Below are 19,012 nucleotides of genomic sequence, written 5' to 3'. Positions count from 1 at the left end.
GCAACTAACATCATGTAATGAAGCCCTACTCTGTTTTATTCCCATGTTAAGATCCACCCCCTGCAGATTCCATTTGATTCCCAATCTGGTGAATTGGAGAGGCTCTCTGGCTCGTTACCCTTTGGACAATGTGCTGCACACAGAGAGGTATGACTGAAGTTCTTTCCAGCTAATGACTGATGTGATGTGTGCACTAATGTCATCAGAGGGGAACTGTTACATTTAACTGTGAATATTTATCCCTTTCACAAATATGCTCTTATTTTTTCTTGAAACTCTTTATAAATGTAATAATTCATAAGTTTTCATCAGGTTCAATTTTCTCTTGCTCTCGTTGATAGATTTTACTTCCTCCAACTGTCTTATTCTACCCGAGTCAACCATTTTTAATGCACTACTGATAAAAGCGATGTGTTTGCACCTAGTAGATATTGTAAGTTAAGGAAACACGAATAACCCATTTATAACTTAAAATCTATAAGGAAAGTAATAAAACCTATTTGTATCCACTATAGACTGGGCGCATATTAATATCCGTAAAGATTCACATTCACACAACATTTATCATTATTTCTGTTTTTACTGTTTTATTTTTTTTTTTATTTAGAAATATAATAATTTACAAGAAATGTAATGCTTCCGAATTTACTGCAAAAACATTTCTGCTTATAATTACAATTGCTCATAATTAAGATAAGGTAAATGAGAGTTTGATTTTAATTAATTTACGTAATTCCTCCAGGAGAACCAGCGCTCCAGCCGAGCCCAGTCATCTTGCCGCTCTTTAGATGCAATGTCTCCATTCCTCAGAAAAAAGGCTCAGATCTTGGAAGTTCTAAGAAGGCTAGAAGCAACTGGATCCCAGTCTGGATCTTCCTGCACTGCCCCACCGTTTCTCCTTGGTCCACCTATTCTCCTCGGTGGTGTTTCAACAGGGGGAAATGGTCTGCGCTTAGGATCAGACCAAGGTATTGATTACTTGAATGGTGAAGGACTTACACCTCCAGAACTGGGTGGAGATGAGCCTTGGACATCTTGTCTGTTGTTAGCTCAGAATGGGTGGGAGGAATTGCTCAAGTGGAAAGCAGTTCAACGAGAACCACCTGCGGGGAGCCCAGGGGAGGGAGGAGGGGAGAGACTTGGTTTGGCTGTGGGTGATGATGCGCAACAGCTGGAACGACAGGCTGAGGGGAGCTCCTCCTCTTCGGATGATGACCTAGGAGATACTCCACCCCTACCAAGTGAGTTAAGGCAACGGGTGCCACTGACAGACTTTGCTAAAGGCTTGGGTCATTGCCTCTGCTCACATGGAGATAAGAGAATGCCTGTTGAGGGCCACTCTGATGGTTTAAATAGGGGACACATTGGGCATCTTCATTCACTGACATGCTATAGTCGTAGTTTGAGGGATATGGTAGAGAGTCCAAATCCGCAGCTATCAGTGACTCAACAAATGGTTACCGAGAGGGGGGATTCTTTGTCCTGGTCATCAGGAAAACAGCCTGTGTTGGATGGACTTGTCAATACCTGTTCACCTACTTCTGGCGCTGCCAGTGTGCAAAGAGACACAAGTGTACTGAATCTTAAGAACGCATCCCTCGATTTACCAGATGATGATTTGCAATCATCATCAGGAATCCCTAACCCAACCTCTGTGGATCCACAAGATACACTCATCTCTTCCTCTGAGCCTCGAACACCTCACATTCCATCTCCAGCAAAATTTCTCAAGTTCCTTAAACTCCCAAGCTCAGGGGAAAAGTTACAAAACCCTAATTCCTTGCGCCTCAGTCCACAACTTACTCAGTCCTCTAAGATCCCATGTAGAAGCAATAATTATGAATCATTTCCCTCTCCTCGTTTGGGTAGGAAGGGAATAGAAGATGTACCAGATCCCAATACTGATCATGAACCAACACCCCACTCTGGTTTACCCCTTTCTGAACCAAACCGGCAAGGCCAGTGTGAGCGGACTCCAAACAGCATGATTAAAAGGCCAGAAGTGCAGTGTTGCACCAAAAAGTCACATGATTATGAAAATATCCCACCTAGAACTTCAGAGCTTCCCACCACAAACCAAATTAGTGAATCCTTAGAAGTTTCTTCCCATTTGTCTGGAGGAGTGTGCACTGCTAATTGCACCCCAGGACTTTGCATTCACTCGCAGGGTAATTGTAGTGAGGACACGAAGAGTCATGTTAGCGCCCCCTTTATTCGAAAGCCTGTAGCTTCCAGAAAACCTCCAGAGACACCTGGACATCTCCCTTTCCGAGAAAGGATGGGAAAGTTAAGGGGAGCTGATCCACAGGGAGGAGACATTGCTGTAACAGGAACTGAAAGCAACAGCATGGTGGATGGTTCTGACAGTCGTCCTTCTATGAAGCGATCGGTTGGTGTTAGCAGTCTAAGAACTCCTGAACCTGGATCTACAGAAAGTTACCCACCAAGATATCATGGGCAAAAAGCAGAATCTGCACGGACCCGTCAGCCTGGTACTCACTGTCCCCTTAGTTCTCCACATGGACCCCGAACACCAGCCAAAGCACCACCTGTCCCTAACAAATCTCCTCGTAGCCCACATGGAAGCCCAACAAAACTACCCGCAAAGTCCCCAAGTAAGGCAACAGCCAAGCCTTTGATATCTCGGCCCTTAAGTGAAGAAGTAAGACCAGGCTCTCGACAGGCCAATCATGCAAGTGAAGAGAAGCAAAAGGCACAGTCAGCTGGGGCAGGTAAGAAGAATGCCACCTGCTCAGAAAATGCCTGTCCTCGTAATGCAAGTCCACAGGGAACAGAAAGCCTTCCTCTTAGTGCTTTACATTCTGCCATTGAAGAAAAAGTGATGAAAGGCATTAAAGAAAACATGCTGAGGCTGCAGGAACAACACCGCACACCATCACCCGACCCAAAACAACGCAATTCAAGTGGTATTGCAAATTGGTTTGGCTTGAAAAAGAGCAAACTCCCAGCATTGAGCCGGAGGCCTGAACCTGGTCGTCTGAAAGAGGACAAAAGAGAGAGAACGACAGGAGGAGTGCCTCGCTCGAAGGAAGTTAAAGGGGAGAGCTTAAATATTTCCATGCTCATGGAGAAAGCAGAAGACCTACGAAAGGCTCTGCAGGAGGAGAGAGCTTACATCAATGGCCTTTCCATCGAGAAAACCCGCTCAGCTGCTTCCGTGGAACCAACACCGAATCCACGACCTCTGACTGCTGATAACTTCATGCAGCAGCTGCTAAATCGGTAAGTGGGTTCAGGACATTGAGACATTTTGAATCTCCATACCAGATTTATTATATATATATATATATATATATATATATATATATATATGTATGTGTGTGTGTGTGTGTGTATGTATGTATGTATATATATATATATAAACAAGGGAAAGTTGTGCTCACCACTAATTTTTAAAAACATTAGGTGGGGGTGCAATGAGGCTGTGACCACAAAATACATATAGACAAATACAAGAGGTCCTCTGCACTCAACCCATTATCAATATATTTAAGACAGACATTTTGTGCATACTGCTACTAAAAAATGCCTTACCCTTTAAACAAAACAGGGATTGTTTGTCCATATCTTGCAATATATTTAAGCTGGCCAACTACGTCAGTCATCCCATATCTGGCCAGTCCTATGCTCAATTTTCATCTGATTCATTAAGAATTCTATGGTTTAATTATACATTTTATAAAAGGAACGAATACGTTTTACCTGCATCTTACTTGCTGCTTTCAAAGTAAAACTCCCAAACTTGGCTGCCCTTTTATTAGACACCAGTGGGATCACCTGACTATAGCTGGGAAGGGTGGGAGCTACAACATGGAGCTGGTCAATTCTCCTAGAGTACTAATATTTGCCTCATACTAAAGGTTTTTTTTGTGGTTTGTTTGCTTGGTAGGTTCAGCTGGTCCTAGTAACTAGGCAGTGATTTGCATGTCAAAATGGAAGATTAGTTACTGAAAGATCTCATCTTAAAAATATAGTATTAATGAAACTTTATAAATATGAAGCACACTAAATATGCTTTGTAGTTTCTAAGTTCTTGACTAAACTAGCTAGGAAGTATAGAATAAAGACTGCAAATTCTGGAATTGGAATTAAAAACAATCAATTTATTTCACTTGTCAGAGTTGATGGAAAAGATCCACAAACTGATGGCCAGGTGGAAGGCAAAGCACCACTCCGTGATTTCCCCAGATTATCGCCTGAGAGCAAAGAGGCCAGGCCCTTCCGACCTCAGAGGAATGGAATTGTGACATATGTTCAGCGCTCCGAACAGAAGAGCCTCGAACAGGTGGAGAAAAGGCATTGTTGTTGGGTTTAGCCCTCAAGTAGGCAGAAATACACTTTGCTGGTGGGATTATTGATTAGACCACAGCAGGTATTGTGAGTGGGTAAAGAAAGAACTTTGCTGGTGGAACTGAGATACTAGAGAGCTAGTAGAAGCTTAGTCAAGCAGCAGGGAAGGCTGGGGGTTGGGTAGTCGGTAACCTACATTGAAGAGTTTTATTCTAGTTTAAAGAAAGATTAATTTAGCAATAGTTCACATTTAATTTCTTCTTTTAACAGAAAAGGGAGGTGGTTGTCCCTCCAGATCCTGGGAGGATACCAGAACCTATCCCTTCTCAGCACTTTGCAGGTATTTTCCATTTTTTGTCTTTAAAGGGCATGTAAAGGCAAAAATATAAAATCCCATTTTTACTTTCTTTAATGAAAAATAAATCTATCTCCAATATACTTTAATTAAAAGATGTCTACAGTTTTTATCATAAACCTGACTGTATGCAGTGCAATTCCCCCTTCTTTTACTGCTGTTGATAGGAATTGTCAGATGGTCCCCAACTGCTGTGCAGGTAAACGATCATACTTTCAAATGGCAGGGGGAGCCCCCCACCTTACTTCCCAGAACTCAAGCAGCATTGTTGGATTCCCTGTAGAGATTTGTATCCAGAGACGCAGTGCAGTCTCTATATTATGATTATTAATCAGCCTTGCTGTATTGGCTTCTATTGCAGATATTATTTGACTTGTGCTGTTTTGATAATTTATGACGATCCCTAAGCTTAACCTTCCAACTGAAGCCCAGACCACACTGAGCATGTGCGAGTCTTGATATTGCAGAAATGTCTAACAAAGTTACAAGATGACAGCCCCCTGCGCCAACTTTGAAAGCATAAATCATTTGTCTTATTAGGCTGCTGGTGCAGTAAGTTCATGTTTATATTTAGTATACATAATACAGCATTTCTAACATTATTCTATTTTAGACTTTAGTTGCCCTTTAAGGTTATTTGCCCTTATTTGTCTTTTTCCTCTTTTGTTTTGCCAAACAACTGCATGGTCCTATAATCAAACAGGCAAATGTTCCAAAAAGTAGCGATTACGATACAGTTGTAGCCTTACGGAGTATTTGTTTTTTTTAGATGGGGTCAGTGACCCCCATATAAAAACTGGGAAGAGACAGAAGAGGAATGCAAAAATTCCAAAACTAAACAAAAGAAAATATAACAGCCAATTGAAAATTTGCTTAGAATAAGCTATTCTATAACATACTAAAAGTTAACTTAAAAGTGTTTTTAAAGGGTGGGTCACCTTTTAGTGCTAAACAATGCATTTTGGCTAGCCATGTGTAACTGAGAAAATGATTTTTAGACAATGATCTGTAATTGAATGCTCGATGGATTCCCTTAAATCATAAGACATTTGTAATCTTTATTATTTTTCTATACTGATGCGTTTATTGTGTCTTGTCTCACTCTTGCCATCCTGCATTGATTTGCCAGCTGATTATAACTGTATATTTGTGTCTCACAGCTTGTGACTCTCTCACTCGAACTCTGGACAGCGGGATCGGCACCTTTCCTCCACCTGATTATTGTGGGGGTACCCCAAATAAAGGCACCCCAAAATTAAAGCCCCGACTAGAATCGCCCTCTGTTCTCCCCATGGGAAGGTTTTCTGCATTCCCTAAAGTGCCAAGGAGAGCAAGGACTTTAGAAAGGGACATCCGGGGCGTGGAGGAAATGTTCTCATCTGGACAGCACCAGAGTGTCCCAGCCTTTCATGCACTGCTGGCAGAGCCAGAGCCACCAATGGGACACCGAGTGTATGTGGAAGGTTAGTATTCTGGAGTGCAAGCTTTTTTCTGTTTGCAGCACGATGATGAAAAGACAGGACCAGGGCCTACTGAAAGGGGGGGGCAGATTAGCACTTGGCTGAAGTATAGACCTATGAAAAAAAATGCCCAGTATTTTGACTTAGGATTGCTAGCAGGTATTTACTTAAGAGACTCAATACTGCATTTATGACTAATAATAGTGATTTCCCACCATAGGAAACTGGTTTTCAGTAATGTTTTGCAAACTTTTTTTTATTTTTGTTGATGATGATCATCCCTCAGATGGCTTTGATCTTGGGCCAGGTCCACTAAGATACCAGGCAGAACTATATGTTTCTTCTGGCTTGTAGCCGTTGTTTTGTTCAAAGCAAGGTTCAATGATGACACACTCCTGTACATTCCCCTTTTGGAGGGGTTGAAAAGTGTGTAACTTGCATTACAACTGTAATCTCTGTTGGCCGTTATTGATTATGAAGTCCATCATCCTTGACATGTCCTCAGATGAGCGTCCCTCTGCTTTTGTATTTTTCTAGCATTGTTTGTGTTCTCATTGCAGATTCTAGCAGGGAGCACAGCCGGCCGCAGCAGGGCAAGAACTGGACATTTCCCAATGCAAAGGTCAGCACTAATTCCGCAGATGGCTTCCGGTCCAGAAACCATGACCTTGAGGAGGTAAGGAATGGAGTATGGCATACAGAAAAAAAAAATCCATGTGAAAAAAAAAAAAAGGTTGTAGGATTTATAGCTCAATAAAATCAGAGAATTAGTCAGGGGTCTTAATATATTTTGAGGCTCTTTCTATTCTGTATGCGAGTGTGTGTAGATAAATAGATATTGGCACTGAACAGATATATATCCATTTAAAAGCATGAGGCTAAACACAGAGCACTTTTGCGTAGGTCATGGAACTTATGACAAAAATGTGAGCTTTGTCTCAAAGGGGCAAACCAGTAAGGAGAGGCTTTCCTTGCTTAAAATCAGCACTGTGTAATATGTAAGCTCTAAAAATAAATGTTAATAATAATAATGATGATGAAAAAGGCTTGTTTTTTTCCTTGATATTTCCCCTTTAAAATAAATTGCTAATCACTTTTTCATACTCTGCAACAAAAATCCATCATAAAAAAAATAAAGTGATTGAATAGGGTATATCTAGTATAAGTAAATATAAAAACAACTGGACCTGCTGAGTAATCAATGAAGACGTTTCACTACTCATCCGAGCAGCTTCTTCAGTTCAACTGACTGGTGTGGGAAGTTCTCGGCATATAAACTCTTCCACTACACAGAATCAACCCCTCTGTGAGTTTCTTCAGATGTCACCTCTTTGAAGAGTTACAATGTGCCATTGTGATTGGATTAGTGGAAGAGTTTATATGCCAAGAACTTCCCACACCAGTCAGTTGAACTGAAGAAGTTGCTCGGATGAGTCGTGAAACGTCTTCAATGATTACTCAGCAAGTCCATTTGTTTTTAGATTTACCTATACTAGATATACCATGACCTGGATGAATGAGAATCTTCATAGTCTGATTGAGTAGGTGCATATGCAGATAGAATAGAGCATATTAACCCTCTAGCAACCTCATACCTGCTTCTCATGGGGTCAGAGCTAGAACTAGTAGATCTAGTCATTTGTATCTCATCGTTCAAGTAGAACAGTCGATCTTGTGAATGCTATGATTGCATTTATTCTGCACAGTAAAGGGTTAAACCAGATCGGTTTCAGGTCTTTATAATGAGAATGTGCATGTCGGATGTGACGTAGAACCGTTAAGCCTTGCTAAGCCCATTATGCACCATTTCCTCCTAGCCAAAATAATCCTTATCTCCGTATTGTTCTGTCTGAAGAGCAGTCGATGTGCAGATGCCTTTGTGTTGCCTGAGCAGGTTTCCACAGGAATATTGACACAGCTGTATATTTGCACTACTGGAGCCTCACTGATCCCTGCTTTATATGCAGTGAGCTCACACATCCCACACCGTTATCTGCGTGAGACTCTTTTGTCTTAATTTCCCCCTATTGGTGGGGCGGCCATGTATAGTTTAATCAACCATATGTGGAAGAAGGTGCATGAATAAAATGAAAACAAGCCAAGATATTGCTCTGTGCCAGTGTCATATTGAATTCAGGGTTCTCATTTATTTAAAATGACAAGTTCATTTGGCAGTTTACATGACTGGCTGCCATTGCTGATCATATTGTTTGCATTTTTTGGAATAGTTGAGAAAATGCGGCTGGAAGGGTTAAGTTACAAGAAAGTGTTTTGGTGTAACCTACGATTGTGAGTATTCTGTAGAACTAGACATTAGGCAGCTTTAACTTGATGGACTATGTCTTATTTTTTTTAATATATATATATTTTTTTTTAATGCAGATCTTTCATATGGGTCCATGACTGTGACCACATTAATATGAATATTTGAATCCTATTTCATGCAGCGTGATTTGAATAGTTTACTGGAAGTGATTTACATTTCTGGCAATAGTACCACATTTTGGTCATTTTGTTGCCTGTGCTTTAACAGGGGCGACTAAGGGACCCATGCGACATTGCCGTAACTGGTCTAAGTAGATCTAAAATGGCAAAAATTCCCAAATTAGATAATTAGAGGTTGCCTTCCCCTCCCCTCCCCCCATCTTCTTGATTCTCTAGAAATCTGTTTCGGGCACAGTAGACCAAGAGCTGATCCTGTAGAAGGCCACACCCTTTTCCTTAGTTCTCCGTTACATCGCACTGTTCTAGAATAGTTGTTTTTGGTGGTTCATGTAAAGCTTTTCTACCATGTTTACTGACATATAGACACATTGGCGTAACAGCCACCTTGCTGACAATATAAAGGCAGAAAATCCAATGCTATGGCTTTAAGGGGAAATGACACATAGGGTGCTTTATTACCCATGCAAAATAGCCTCTACAGTGAACAACAAAAAGCCTGAAAATACTCTTTCATCCATTGGTGTTGCTGCATATAAAACACTTTCATGCAGTGATATAATCAGAGTAAGGCCAAGAGATAGTGGTGCCCAAGACAAGTACCTCTAGTCCCCTGCAACAGCACCCTTTTCCACTCTATACCCTGAACCCCCCACTCAGCACCCCAGTCCCCCAACTTGCTCATTCAGGAACTTAGAGTAAGACAGGGTGACAAACACGGAGTTTATTATGCAGCTATTTCTTTCTCTTATTTCTTTCTCTACCCATGTAGTTCACTTGGCACTGCACAAGTTAAGGGATTTTACATGTGGCATCTCAAACGGATGGTAAGGTTTTTTCAGGTGCATTTTTTTCCAGAGGAAATTTCCAACAGGCAACAAAACACCCCATGTGTTAACGGCCCAGGGCTTGTTTTCTATGGGGTGGGAGAAAATGCAATCAGCTCCATAGTTTGGGAACCACTGCCCTAGAAACCAAATGAGCAAAGATCGAACTATATTAGACAATATTTTCCTTTTGTGTAAATAAATTCATCTAAGTAAAATAGAGGTATTTTAACTTTAACTGCCTCATATTTTATTTCTGTCCTTTCAGATTCCTTCAGAAGGGGACAGAGACTGTGATGTGTCAGGGTATGCGCACCCCTCCCTCTGTTTCCTTGGCAGCGTGAGCAGCCGCACCCCAAGTACCTCTGAGGTTGGGGAGGAGGGAACAAGTGAAACCAAATCTCGTGACAATGAGCAGTGCCAGACTGGGTTGGAGAACTCTGAATCTCTGAGTGACTCTCTGTATGATAGCTTATCATCCTGTGGGAGTCAAGGCTAACTGCCAAATCCTTTTACTCAACCAGTCACCCATAACAACTCTAAAGACATGGCTGGGCAGTATTGGTTGCGTGTGGGTGCTATACGGAGCCCTTGTCCTTTTTCTATAGCAGTGTTTGTTGCTCCTCTAGCATTACCTTGATGTCATCGTTCTGAGCTTGAATAGTACCAAGTATTAACAACCAACGGAAGACGTGATCTCGCTAGCCTTACAGGTACAAATCCCTCTGTCCCACAGGACACTTGTCCTCTTCTCTGCCTCAATCTCTCGGACAGTTCTCAACATGCTCTGCCTCTGTTTCAATATTTTTCTTAAATTGGTTCCCCTTTTACTATGCATTGATACCACCAGCAGATTGGAGGTCATTCAGAAGAGGAAAACTGGCGAAGGGGAAGTGACGGGTTTCTCTAATACCTCACATGTCTGGTTCTCTGCTCAATCTCCCAGCAACCTGTGAAAGAATCACAAACATCCCATCTCCAGTTCATGTTGCTCTGCGTGTGGGGAAGTTTCTCAGATGGAGAGCTTGAAACAAGACACTTTTTTTCTTTATGCTGCAAATCTGGAAGTCTCCATGATGCTTAGAAAGCTTTGGCCAGTGTGATCAGATGTGACTATTACGCGTTCCGCCTTGTTTTATCTAGTCTCATCTTGCGCTCTTTGGTTTTATTGTGTACCATGTTTAGTTCTTTCCATTCCTATACATTTGTGTTTACATTGTATTTTTTTTTACATGTCCTTGCTCTAAATAAGGTGCTAACCAGGAAAATTTTCCTTGTCAGGTTCTCCTTCTCTTTTTACTATTGGTATTTTTTTTTAATTATTTTTTTTAATACAATGCTTTGATTTTATTTATATAAGTTATTGTGATTTTTGTTTTCTGCCTCACTTCCTTTTAAGCTCAAAAATAAAAAAAAAAGTGGGCTTTTTGCAGCCAAACCAAAGCTTGTGTGGTGTGCTCGTGTGACGGGAAAGGAGAGAAATTGTCTTTGGAATTTGACAAATGGAATGTATTTCCCTACACAATGGCATATGGGACATTTTACCAGATACACGGAGCATCTGTGTCCCATGGAGTGGTGACTTTCACTCAAAGCCCCTTATTTAATTTGCCCCTGTAGGGTTTCACCCAGGTGATATTTTATTCAGGGAAATCCTACAGCTTAGGCCGGGGCCAACATTGTACTTCCCTGAACAAATGCACCCTCCCCTGACACACTCATTTAAGCCCTTGGTCCACCCCAATGCCAGCTTCCACCACATCCAGCTCCTAAAATCTGCCCTGTGACATCACTGTCCCACTCTGTGACATCACTATTTTGCCCCCCTCAAGTACTAGTCTGTAATGTATACAAGCAATGGTGGAAAACATATTCCTCTTTCACTGCTAGGATTGCCACCTGGCTGGTATCTCACATGCCTAGCTAGTAAAACACCAGACAGGGTCAGTGGCATTATTACAAATGTAATCCAAGGCTTATTAATACGCAGGCTACCCTAGTCAATAGCCTAAGGGCCCAGTGTGATCCGGGGCCCATATTTATTTTCTTTTAATATTCATTTTTATTTACGCTGCTGGGTCCATGGGATTATGTGTAAATGTGATGTGTAAGATCTTTCAAGCTTTACATACATCTGAAGATCAATTTGTTTGGTGAGATCGCAGATGAGCAAATCGTTGCCCAAATTAGTTGTCCACCCATACACGGGCAGATCCAAATGCTGGTTGGCAAAAAAAAAGTTATATGTATAAAATTAAATGGTAGGCTGAATTATTTACCATGTGCACAGGCTAATATAATATTAGAACTAAACCATCAAAATCATAATAGTAGCCCTGTAGCAGGCTCCTTTGCCTAAAGCAAGAGGAAGGTGATGGCCAGAGAGAAACAACACAGAACATCTTCTGCACATTAACCTTGAAGAAACACAGGCCAAGAATCTGCCAATCCGCTGGCATCACGGACACTGCATCGGCCTGTGGGGCAGACACAAACAGTGGATTTCGCCAACACAGTGTTGGTGAGTGCTGATACATTCAATGAAAATTCAACCAAGGTGTAAGGTCACAGGTAGGGTTGCCACCTGGCCGGTAAGAATGATGGTTGATCCCAATGTTATTAATAGGGAAAAAAAGATAAATAATATAGCATGGCTGGTATTTTTTTCTAGAAAAGGTGGCAACCCTAGTCATAGTGAGGAGCGAATTTGTTCAGCAAGTTTTGCCGTAAAAATAACTGCCATAGATTCTAATGGGTGAAAAAATGTGTTGCACGTCAAAAAAAAAAAAAATTGTCGCTCATAGACATTTCTCAAATTTTTCACCATTTTGTGAATTTTTGGCAACCTAAACGGGTCAGATTCGCCCATCACAAGTGACAGGTAAAGCAAGAATGAATTGAGATCACTTGAGATGGACTTGTCTTTTGAACTTTTCTTCTTTTGGGTAGAGGATTATAGTTTTCAATTGGTCAACATCAATCAAATAAATAAAAAGCTTTGTAGTTATACCATATAGCCACAGAGCATTTAATCACCAGCCTCATCTAGGTAAGTCTTAGGGTTAGTTCACATGAGGAGATTCGGGGAGATTTTGTCGCCTGGCGACTAATCGCCTCGTCTTCTGGGCGACAATCTCCCCAAACTGCCTCAGCCTGTCTTCCCATAGGCTATAATTTAAAGTCGCCTGCACTAAAGCACACGTGGCGCTGCGTTTTCCGTAGTTGCCTGAAGTTGTCTCGGAAACTTCGGGTGACTTCGGAAAACGCGGTTCCACGCGTGCTTTAGTGCAGGCGACTTTTCATTATAGCCTACAGGAAGACACGCTGAGGCAGTTGCGGGGAGATTGCCGCCCAGAAGACGAGGCGATTAGTTGCCAGGCGACAAAATATCCCCAAATCTCCTTGTGTGAACTAACCCTTATTGGTGAGTCCCAACCACTAGCTCCATGTTGCATTGCAATATATATATATATATATAGAGAGAGAGATAGTTATATAGATATAGATATATAGATAGATAGTTATATAGATATAGAGATATATAGAGATATATAGAGAGATATATATATATATATATATATATATATATATATATATATATATATATATATATATATATATATATATATATATATATAGAGAGATATATAGAGAGATATAGAGATATAGAGATATAGAGATATATATAGAGATATAGAGATATAGAGATATAGAGATATAGAGATATAGAGATATAGAGATATAGAGATATAGAGATATATATATATAGATATAGAGAGATATAGAGAGATATAGAGAGATATAGAGAGATATAGAGAGATATAGAGAGATATAGAGAGATATAGAGAGATATAGAGAGATATAGAGAGATATATATATAGAGATATAGATATATATATATATATAGTTAGTCAACTACAAGAAGTCCTCTGCACTCAACCCATTATCAATATATTTAAGACAGAGACATTTTGTGCATACTGCTACTAAAAAATGCCTTACCCTTTAAACAAAAACAAACACAGGGATTGTTTGTCCATATATTGCAATATATTTAAGCTGGCCAACTACGTCAAAGTATATATATATATATATATATATAGAGAGATATATAGAGAGATGTATAGAGAGATATATATATATATAGAGAGATAAATATATAGAGAGATATATAGAGAGATATATATATATATATATATATATATAGAGATATATATATATAGAGATATATATAGAGAGATATATAGTGATATATAGAGATATATAGATATTTATATATATATATATATATAAAAATGTTTATTTTTGCCACTCCTAGTGGCACTAGCTACCTCCTGCTATGATTTCCGCACAAAGTTTGGTAAATAATAATTTTGAAAAGCTGAATAATTAGCCTTCCATGAGTATCTATATGTGTAGACAGCCATAGGGGGGTAAATTGGGATCCCTTTGTCTACTCCAACTCCCTCCATGAGTCCTGCACTCCATGTAAATGCCATGCAAGTATGAATTCTTCACGTAGATAATTACTTATTGGGGGGGTGGGCGTTGGCGTGGACCTATGTAATAACGTTACTGGTGCATTTTTATTATGCTTTAAGGGGTGGCCCTCAAAAAATGACCCCCTTTTATATCACAGCCATTTATTTCTTCACATCAGCTTTGCCGTTGAATTTAGGCCACTACCAGAAACGAACCTATCCTCTGACCTCTGCTCCCATCTATGTCTCACCAAGAGATGGGCACGGGTGCAGACACAGGATAAAAATCAGCCCAATCTACAAGTAGCCTTAGCCCCTTATCTGGAGTCAGGGTGGGGGAATTTGTTTTTTATATTTGTATTTGCCATTTAGAGACAGACTTACTGTATGTACCTATCCTTTCTGTATATCTACGAATAATGCTGATGGCACCACTATGCAAATATTAGGTTTATCTGAGAAGTAACAGTGCCCTCTACTGACACTACTAGAATATCACCCCCTACTGTAAAAAATATTTTACTATGGAATTACATTAATGCTATTTTGGCAGGTGGGGTTACTAATTAGGTCAGATTAGACTGTAAATATGATGCTTTTAGCCCTTCACTTGTCACAGGTCTGACGAGGACTCCATGAAACTGACAGTAGAGCATTTGTTACATCTAATCTAGGTGGGTCCTCGCTGGAGTGTTGGAGGAAAGCTTTTTAAAATGTCTTCTTATGGATTTCACAGGTCTTTCAACATCTTGGGAGTTAAGTGTTTATATGCTGGAACTTTACACCAGACTTTAATAACAGGCTTTTACTGCAGGGAAATAAGTACTGAACACGTCAATGTTTTTCTCAGTAAAGATATTTCTGCAACAATAAGGATGTGAAGGTCTTGAGGAGCTCTTTGCTTTTACCCACCATGAGATGCTTTTTGTATGATACTTTGGTAATTAGAAACCTTTAAGGACAGGACTACATGACGCGCTTGGACCCGACACGTCGCAATGCGACTAAACACATGCGACTTGTCAGATGTTTTACATAAAACGGAAGTGAAGGAGAAATTGCATGTTACAACTACATTAATCCGACTGTCGGACGAAAACGCATTGCGACGTGTCGGGTCCAAGCTCGTCATGTAGTCCTGTCCTTATAGGCCATCAATTAGGACTGCACCAGCTGATATTAATTTGCACTGATAGGGGGCAGGAGGAATGTACCTTTTGGATTATTTTCTACAGAGATTAATTGCCATGGAAACGTTGGCCATGTGGCACTAACTAATGTAGACTAGGAAAAGGGCTTGTCAATCTATAATATGATTTGTCTCCTGAAGAATAATCACTCATTGTTTTTCTGAAGCTCTTTAAACAGAACTGAGAGCCAAACCCTGTAAAGATTATCACATTATTAGAGCTCATATCCAGGTCATAAGATAAAAATTTGGATCTTGCTGTACAGAAAATACAAGATAATCCAAAAGAACAGAAAATAAATACCAAATAGAGATTGTGTTAGAACACCTCTCTACATCTACCAAACGAACTACGAATCCTGAAATCTCAAAACTGACATGTTCAATGGCACAAATAGGATAAATATATATATATATATATATCTATATATATATATATATATACACACATACAGTATATATACGATTTACAGACTGTGGGATAATTATCTGAGTCTAATGCCCCTGGTGTACTTATATTATATTGCTGGGCAAATGTTCTATAGCAAACATCCTTAGATGAGAACTCAACCTCCCAATAAAGAAGAGCCCCTACCTACTAAGCAAGATAGTTCCCGCTCATTATTCCCACCCCCACACACTTCAATATTTCTGAAAATGTCCCTAAAATATTTCTCATCTACCATTGCAGAGTAAGAGCAGCGGAGCTTGTGGGCGCCATCTTCTGGATCGCCAGTCTTCCTCTGTAATAGAGTGCCCTACTGGCGCATGGCAGTTGGAGCAGTCTTCCAGTTTGTACCGACTGCGTATGTGCGAAAAGTGCTGGAAATTGCAGAAGAGGACCCAAAAAAATCCAGAGATCCGGAAGATGTCGGTGACAAGCTCCGCTATGCTTACTCTTATTCTAGGTGAGAAATATCTTAGGGACATATCTGGTTTAGTAAGTAGGAGCTTTTCTTAATTGGGGGTTGAGTTCTCCTGTAAGAATGAGTCAACCGGGTCTGCGTGTTTAAGACATACAAAGTTCTTGCTTGCTTTGCCTCGGACCTATGAGTAGGTGGCAGTAACCAGCAGTTCATAAGAAGGTCATTTTAATATGTGTTATTAATGCAAATTATTCATATTAATAAAGGTTCATCGCTTTATTACAACACACATACACAGGGTTCTAGTCACGCGTAGGAGTTTTAGGGTCATATTGATCAAACACTGAATTCTATTTTCACCCTTTGATAATTAAGTTCTGTAGTATTTATTCTCAATGTTTTCTTTTCAGAGAGGCAACAAATCACTGCTTGTGCTATTGCCATGGCCACAACTGTACTACATATTAATAGTAAGAACTATTACCTGTGCACGTAAGCTGGATGCAGCAATAAGTTCCTTACACTTGTAATCGGCCAGGAGAAATGTTACAATGGTATATGCTGTTGTTGCATCATCTGTGTAGGAGACAATAACAACTACTTAGTCAGTTCCAGGAAGGGCCTGGATGGCACAAACACAGAATAGTGGAACCTCCAGGTCAGCGGGACATCTGAATTCTGCTTATAAGCCTAACACCTAAATAAGAGTACATTTTGCATTTCTTATCAGCTATTCCTTTAGATGCATGCTTTGTGACTGCACCAAATGTAGTGGTTTGTGGCACACATCTAAATGAACAGCCATGTAAATATATATTTTTTAACTCAGTGGTCCTCAACCACCAGGCCTCGGACCAATGCTGGGCAATGCCGAATTGGGCCTCCTCTGGTCCTGGCTGCAGTCTATAATAGCTGCAAAAACAGGCCCCAATTAACTGTGCAAAGCCCAAGAAAGCCTCTATGTGGGGTAGAGTTTTTTTTTTAATAAGGGGGGTTGTTTCTCCTGTAAAGAAGAACTAAAGCTTAATTAAAGAAGCAGGTCAGAAATATTGCACATTACATATTGGGCTTCTTTAGCAGAAAAGATCTGTGCCTCTGAAAAATGCCCAGTAGTTCCCCTTCTTCTTTTCTGCTGATTCACTGCACATGCTCAGTGCTGCTGTCACTTACTGAGTTTAGACAAGATATTGGATACATAAGATATTGGATACATAAGATATAAATGTGACAATATAGGGCTAATTAGTAAATAATTTCAGATTATTGGTACTGTGCATGGCGGGTCAGAAGACAGCACAATTAGCACCAGTATTTAATAAAGCACTGGAGCATCAGTTTATATTACCAAACCTTATTGATGATATGTGATAATCCCTAAACTTAGCTTCTCAACAGCAGCTCAAAGCAAACTGATTTCAGCAAACATAGGTATGGATGGAGCACATAACGCGCAGACTCTGCCGCAAATAAATATTTATTGACACATGTTTCAGATCACAAGGATCCTTTTTTGCTCAAAGCAAACTGAGCATGTGCGTGTGGCAGACACTCCTAAAAAAATTCAAGATGGGAAACTCCTGTGCCAGCTTTAAAGGCCTGGATCATTACTACTGTAGAGATGCCGACCCTTTGGGCCGGTTCAATAAGTTCAGTATATAAAATATGCAAGCCATATTCATTTTTGGGGTTTAGTTCAATTTAAATCCATTGAAATATTTCATGAATATACAATGGAAAGTTGCTTAGAATTTCTTTCATTGTCCAAAAAAAAAGTTGAAGTGGAGATCCCTTCTATGATTAAGGTAGGTTAAGGTTAAATTGTAAAACCTTTAGTGTAATGGCATATATGTGCTAAAACTCATCTCTGGCATTTGCACATACATGGAGCAATACACCTATGCCCATGAATACATTCGCACAGTGTGCTAAGCTGCTGTTGTAACATATATGTCATATAAGGTGCTTGTGTGGGGAATGAGTTTGAGCCTTGGAAGGCACCTTTAAGTGCAGTTGCTTATATCATGTTTATTCCAACAATAATAGAATCACATGGACTATATTGATGAACAATTTGAAAAAGGCTTGATAGCCAAAATCACATTAATGAAGTGAATTGACAGGAATGTTGCCATATTGCAAATCCTTTCAACTTGTTGGACATAAAATGTTCTTTGCATGAGGCCGAGATCATCTTTCCCTCTTCTCTATTCTAAAAGACAGACGGGTTAGCACTACTTTATCTTGAGGCAATTCTCTTATAGGCAGAAGGGTTTAAAGGTTTTTCCTAGATGGTTACAGAAAGTAAGATAGCATTTTTTATTTCACTACAGCAGGGACCCCCAACCTTTTTAATTGTGAGCCACAAGTGTAAAAAGAGATGGGGAGCAACACAAGAATGAAACAAGTTCCTGGGGTGCCAAATAAGGGCTGTGATTGGTTATTTGTTAGCCCCTATATGGACTACAGGAGGATCTTTATTCTTGTACACTTGGTTTTTATGCAACCAGAACTTGCCTCCAAGCCAGGAATTCAAAAATAAGCACCTGCTTTGAGGCGACTGGGAGCAACAGCTGAGGGGTTGGAGAGAACATGTTGTTTGTGAGCCACTGGTTGGGGATCACTGCACTACAGGTATGGGACCTGTTATCCAGAATGCTCGGGACCTGTTTTTCTCCAGATAAGGGATCTTTCTGCAATTGGGGTGTCCATGTCTTAAGTATTGGCAAATTTCTGCAGTGGGGAAAGGACCAGCACCACTACTGCAGAGTGAGTAGATTCCGGGTGTGCAGTGCATTTAGTACACTTGCGAGGGAATGTTATTAAAATCGCAAAGCGCAAAACAATTCACTCCAAGACTAAAAAGCCACATCTCACAATGTAATATTGCTCCTTAAACTGTTATTGCATTGCGAATTGTAATTGCGCAATCTTAAGAAGTGCTTGAAGGTGTCGTAATCTTTTGGAGCAAACATAGCGATTGTTCTTCTTCCAATAAGGATTAATTATATCTTAGACAGGATCAAGTACAAAGTATTGTTTTATTATTATAGAGAAAGGATTTCTGGATAACGGATGCCATAC

General features: G+C 40.1%; 1 protein-coding gene across 5 annotated transcripts in view; it reads left to right on the top strand.

Moving 5' to 3' along the window:
* nckap5l.S (NCK-associated protein 5-like S homeolog) overlaps positions 1-10,856 on the top strand; it is a 65,337-nt gene extending 54,481 nt beyond the window's left edge. For 2 of the 5 annotated variants that reach the window (XM_018247906.2, XM_018247907.2), the window contains 7 exons: positions 52-147; positions 743-3,243; positions 4,141-4,306; positions 4,582-4,651; positions 5,827-6,129; positions 6,687-6,802; positions 9,664-10,856. In XM_018247906.2, coding sequence (XP_018103395.1) covers positions 52-147; positions 743-3,243; positions 4,141-4,306; positions 4,582-4,651; positions 5,827-6,129; positions 6,687-6,802; positions 9,664-9,894 — 3,483 coding nt within the window. In that variant the 3' untranslated portion in view covers positions 9,895-10,856. 5 annotated transcript variants of the gene reach the window in all.
* The last annotated feature ends 8,156 nt before the right edge of the window (positions 10,857-19,012 follow it).

The sequence above is a fragment of the Xenopus laevis genome, chromosome 2S, assembly GCF_017654675.1.
Source record: "Xenopus laevis strain J_2021 chromosome 2S, Xenopus_laevis_v10.1, whole genome shotgun sequence".
NCBI classification, from domain to species: Eukaryota; Metazoa; Chordata; class Amphibia; order Anura; family Pipidae; genus Xenopus; species Xenopus laevis.
The sequence above is the reverse complement of the archived record's forward strand: the minus strand, read 5'-3'. Positions and strand labels throughout refer to the sequence as shown.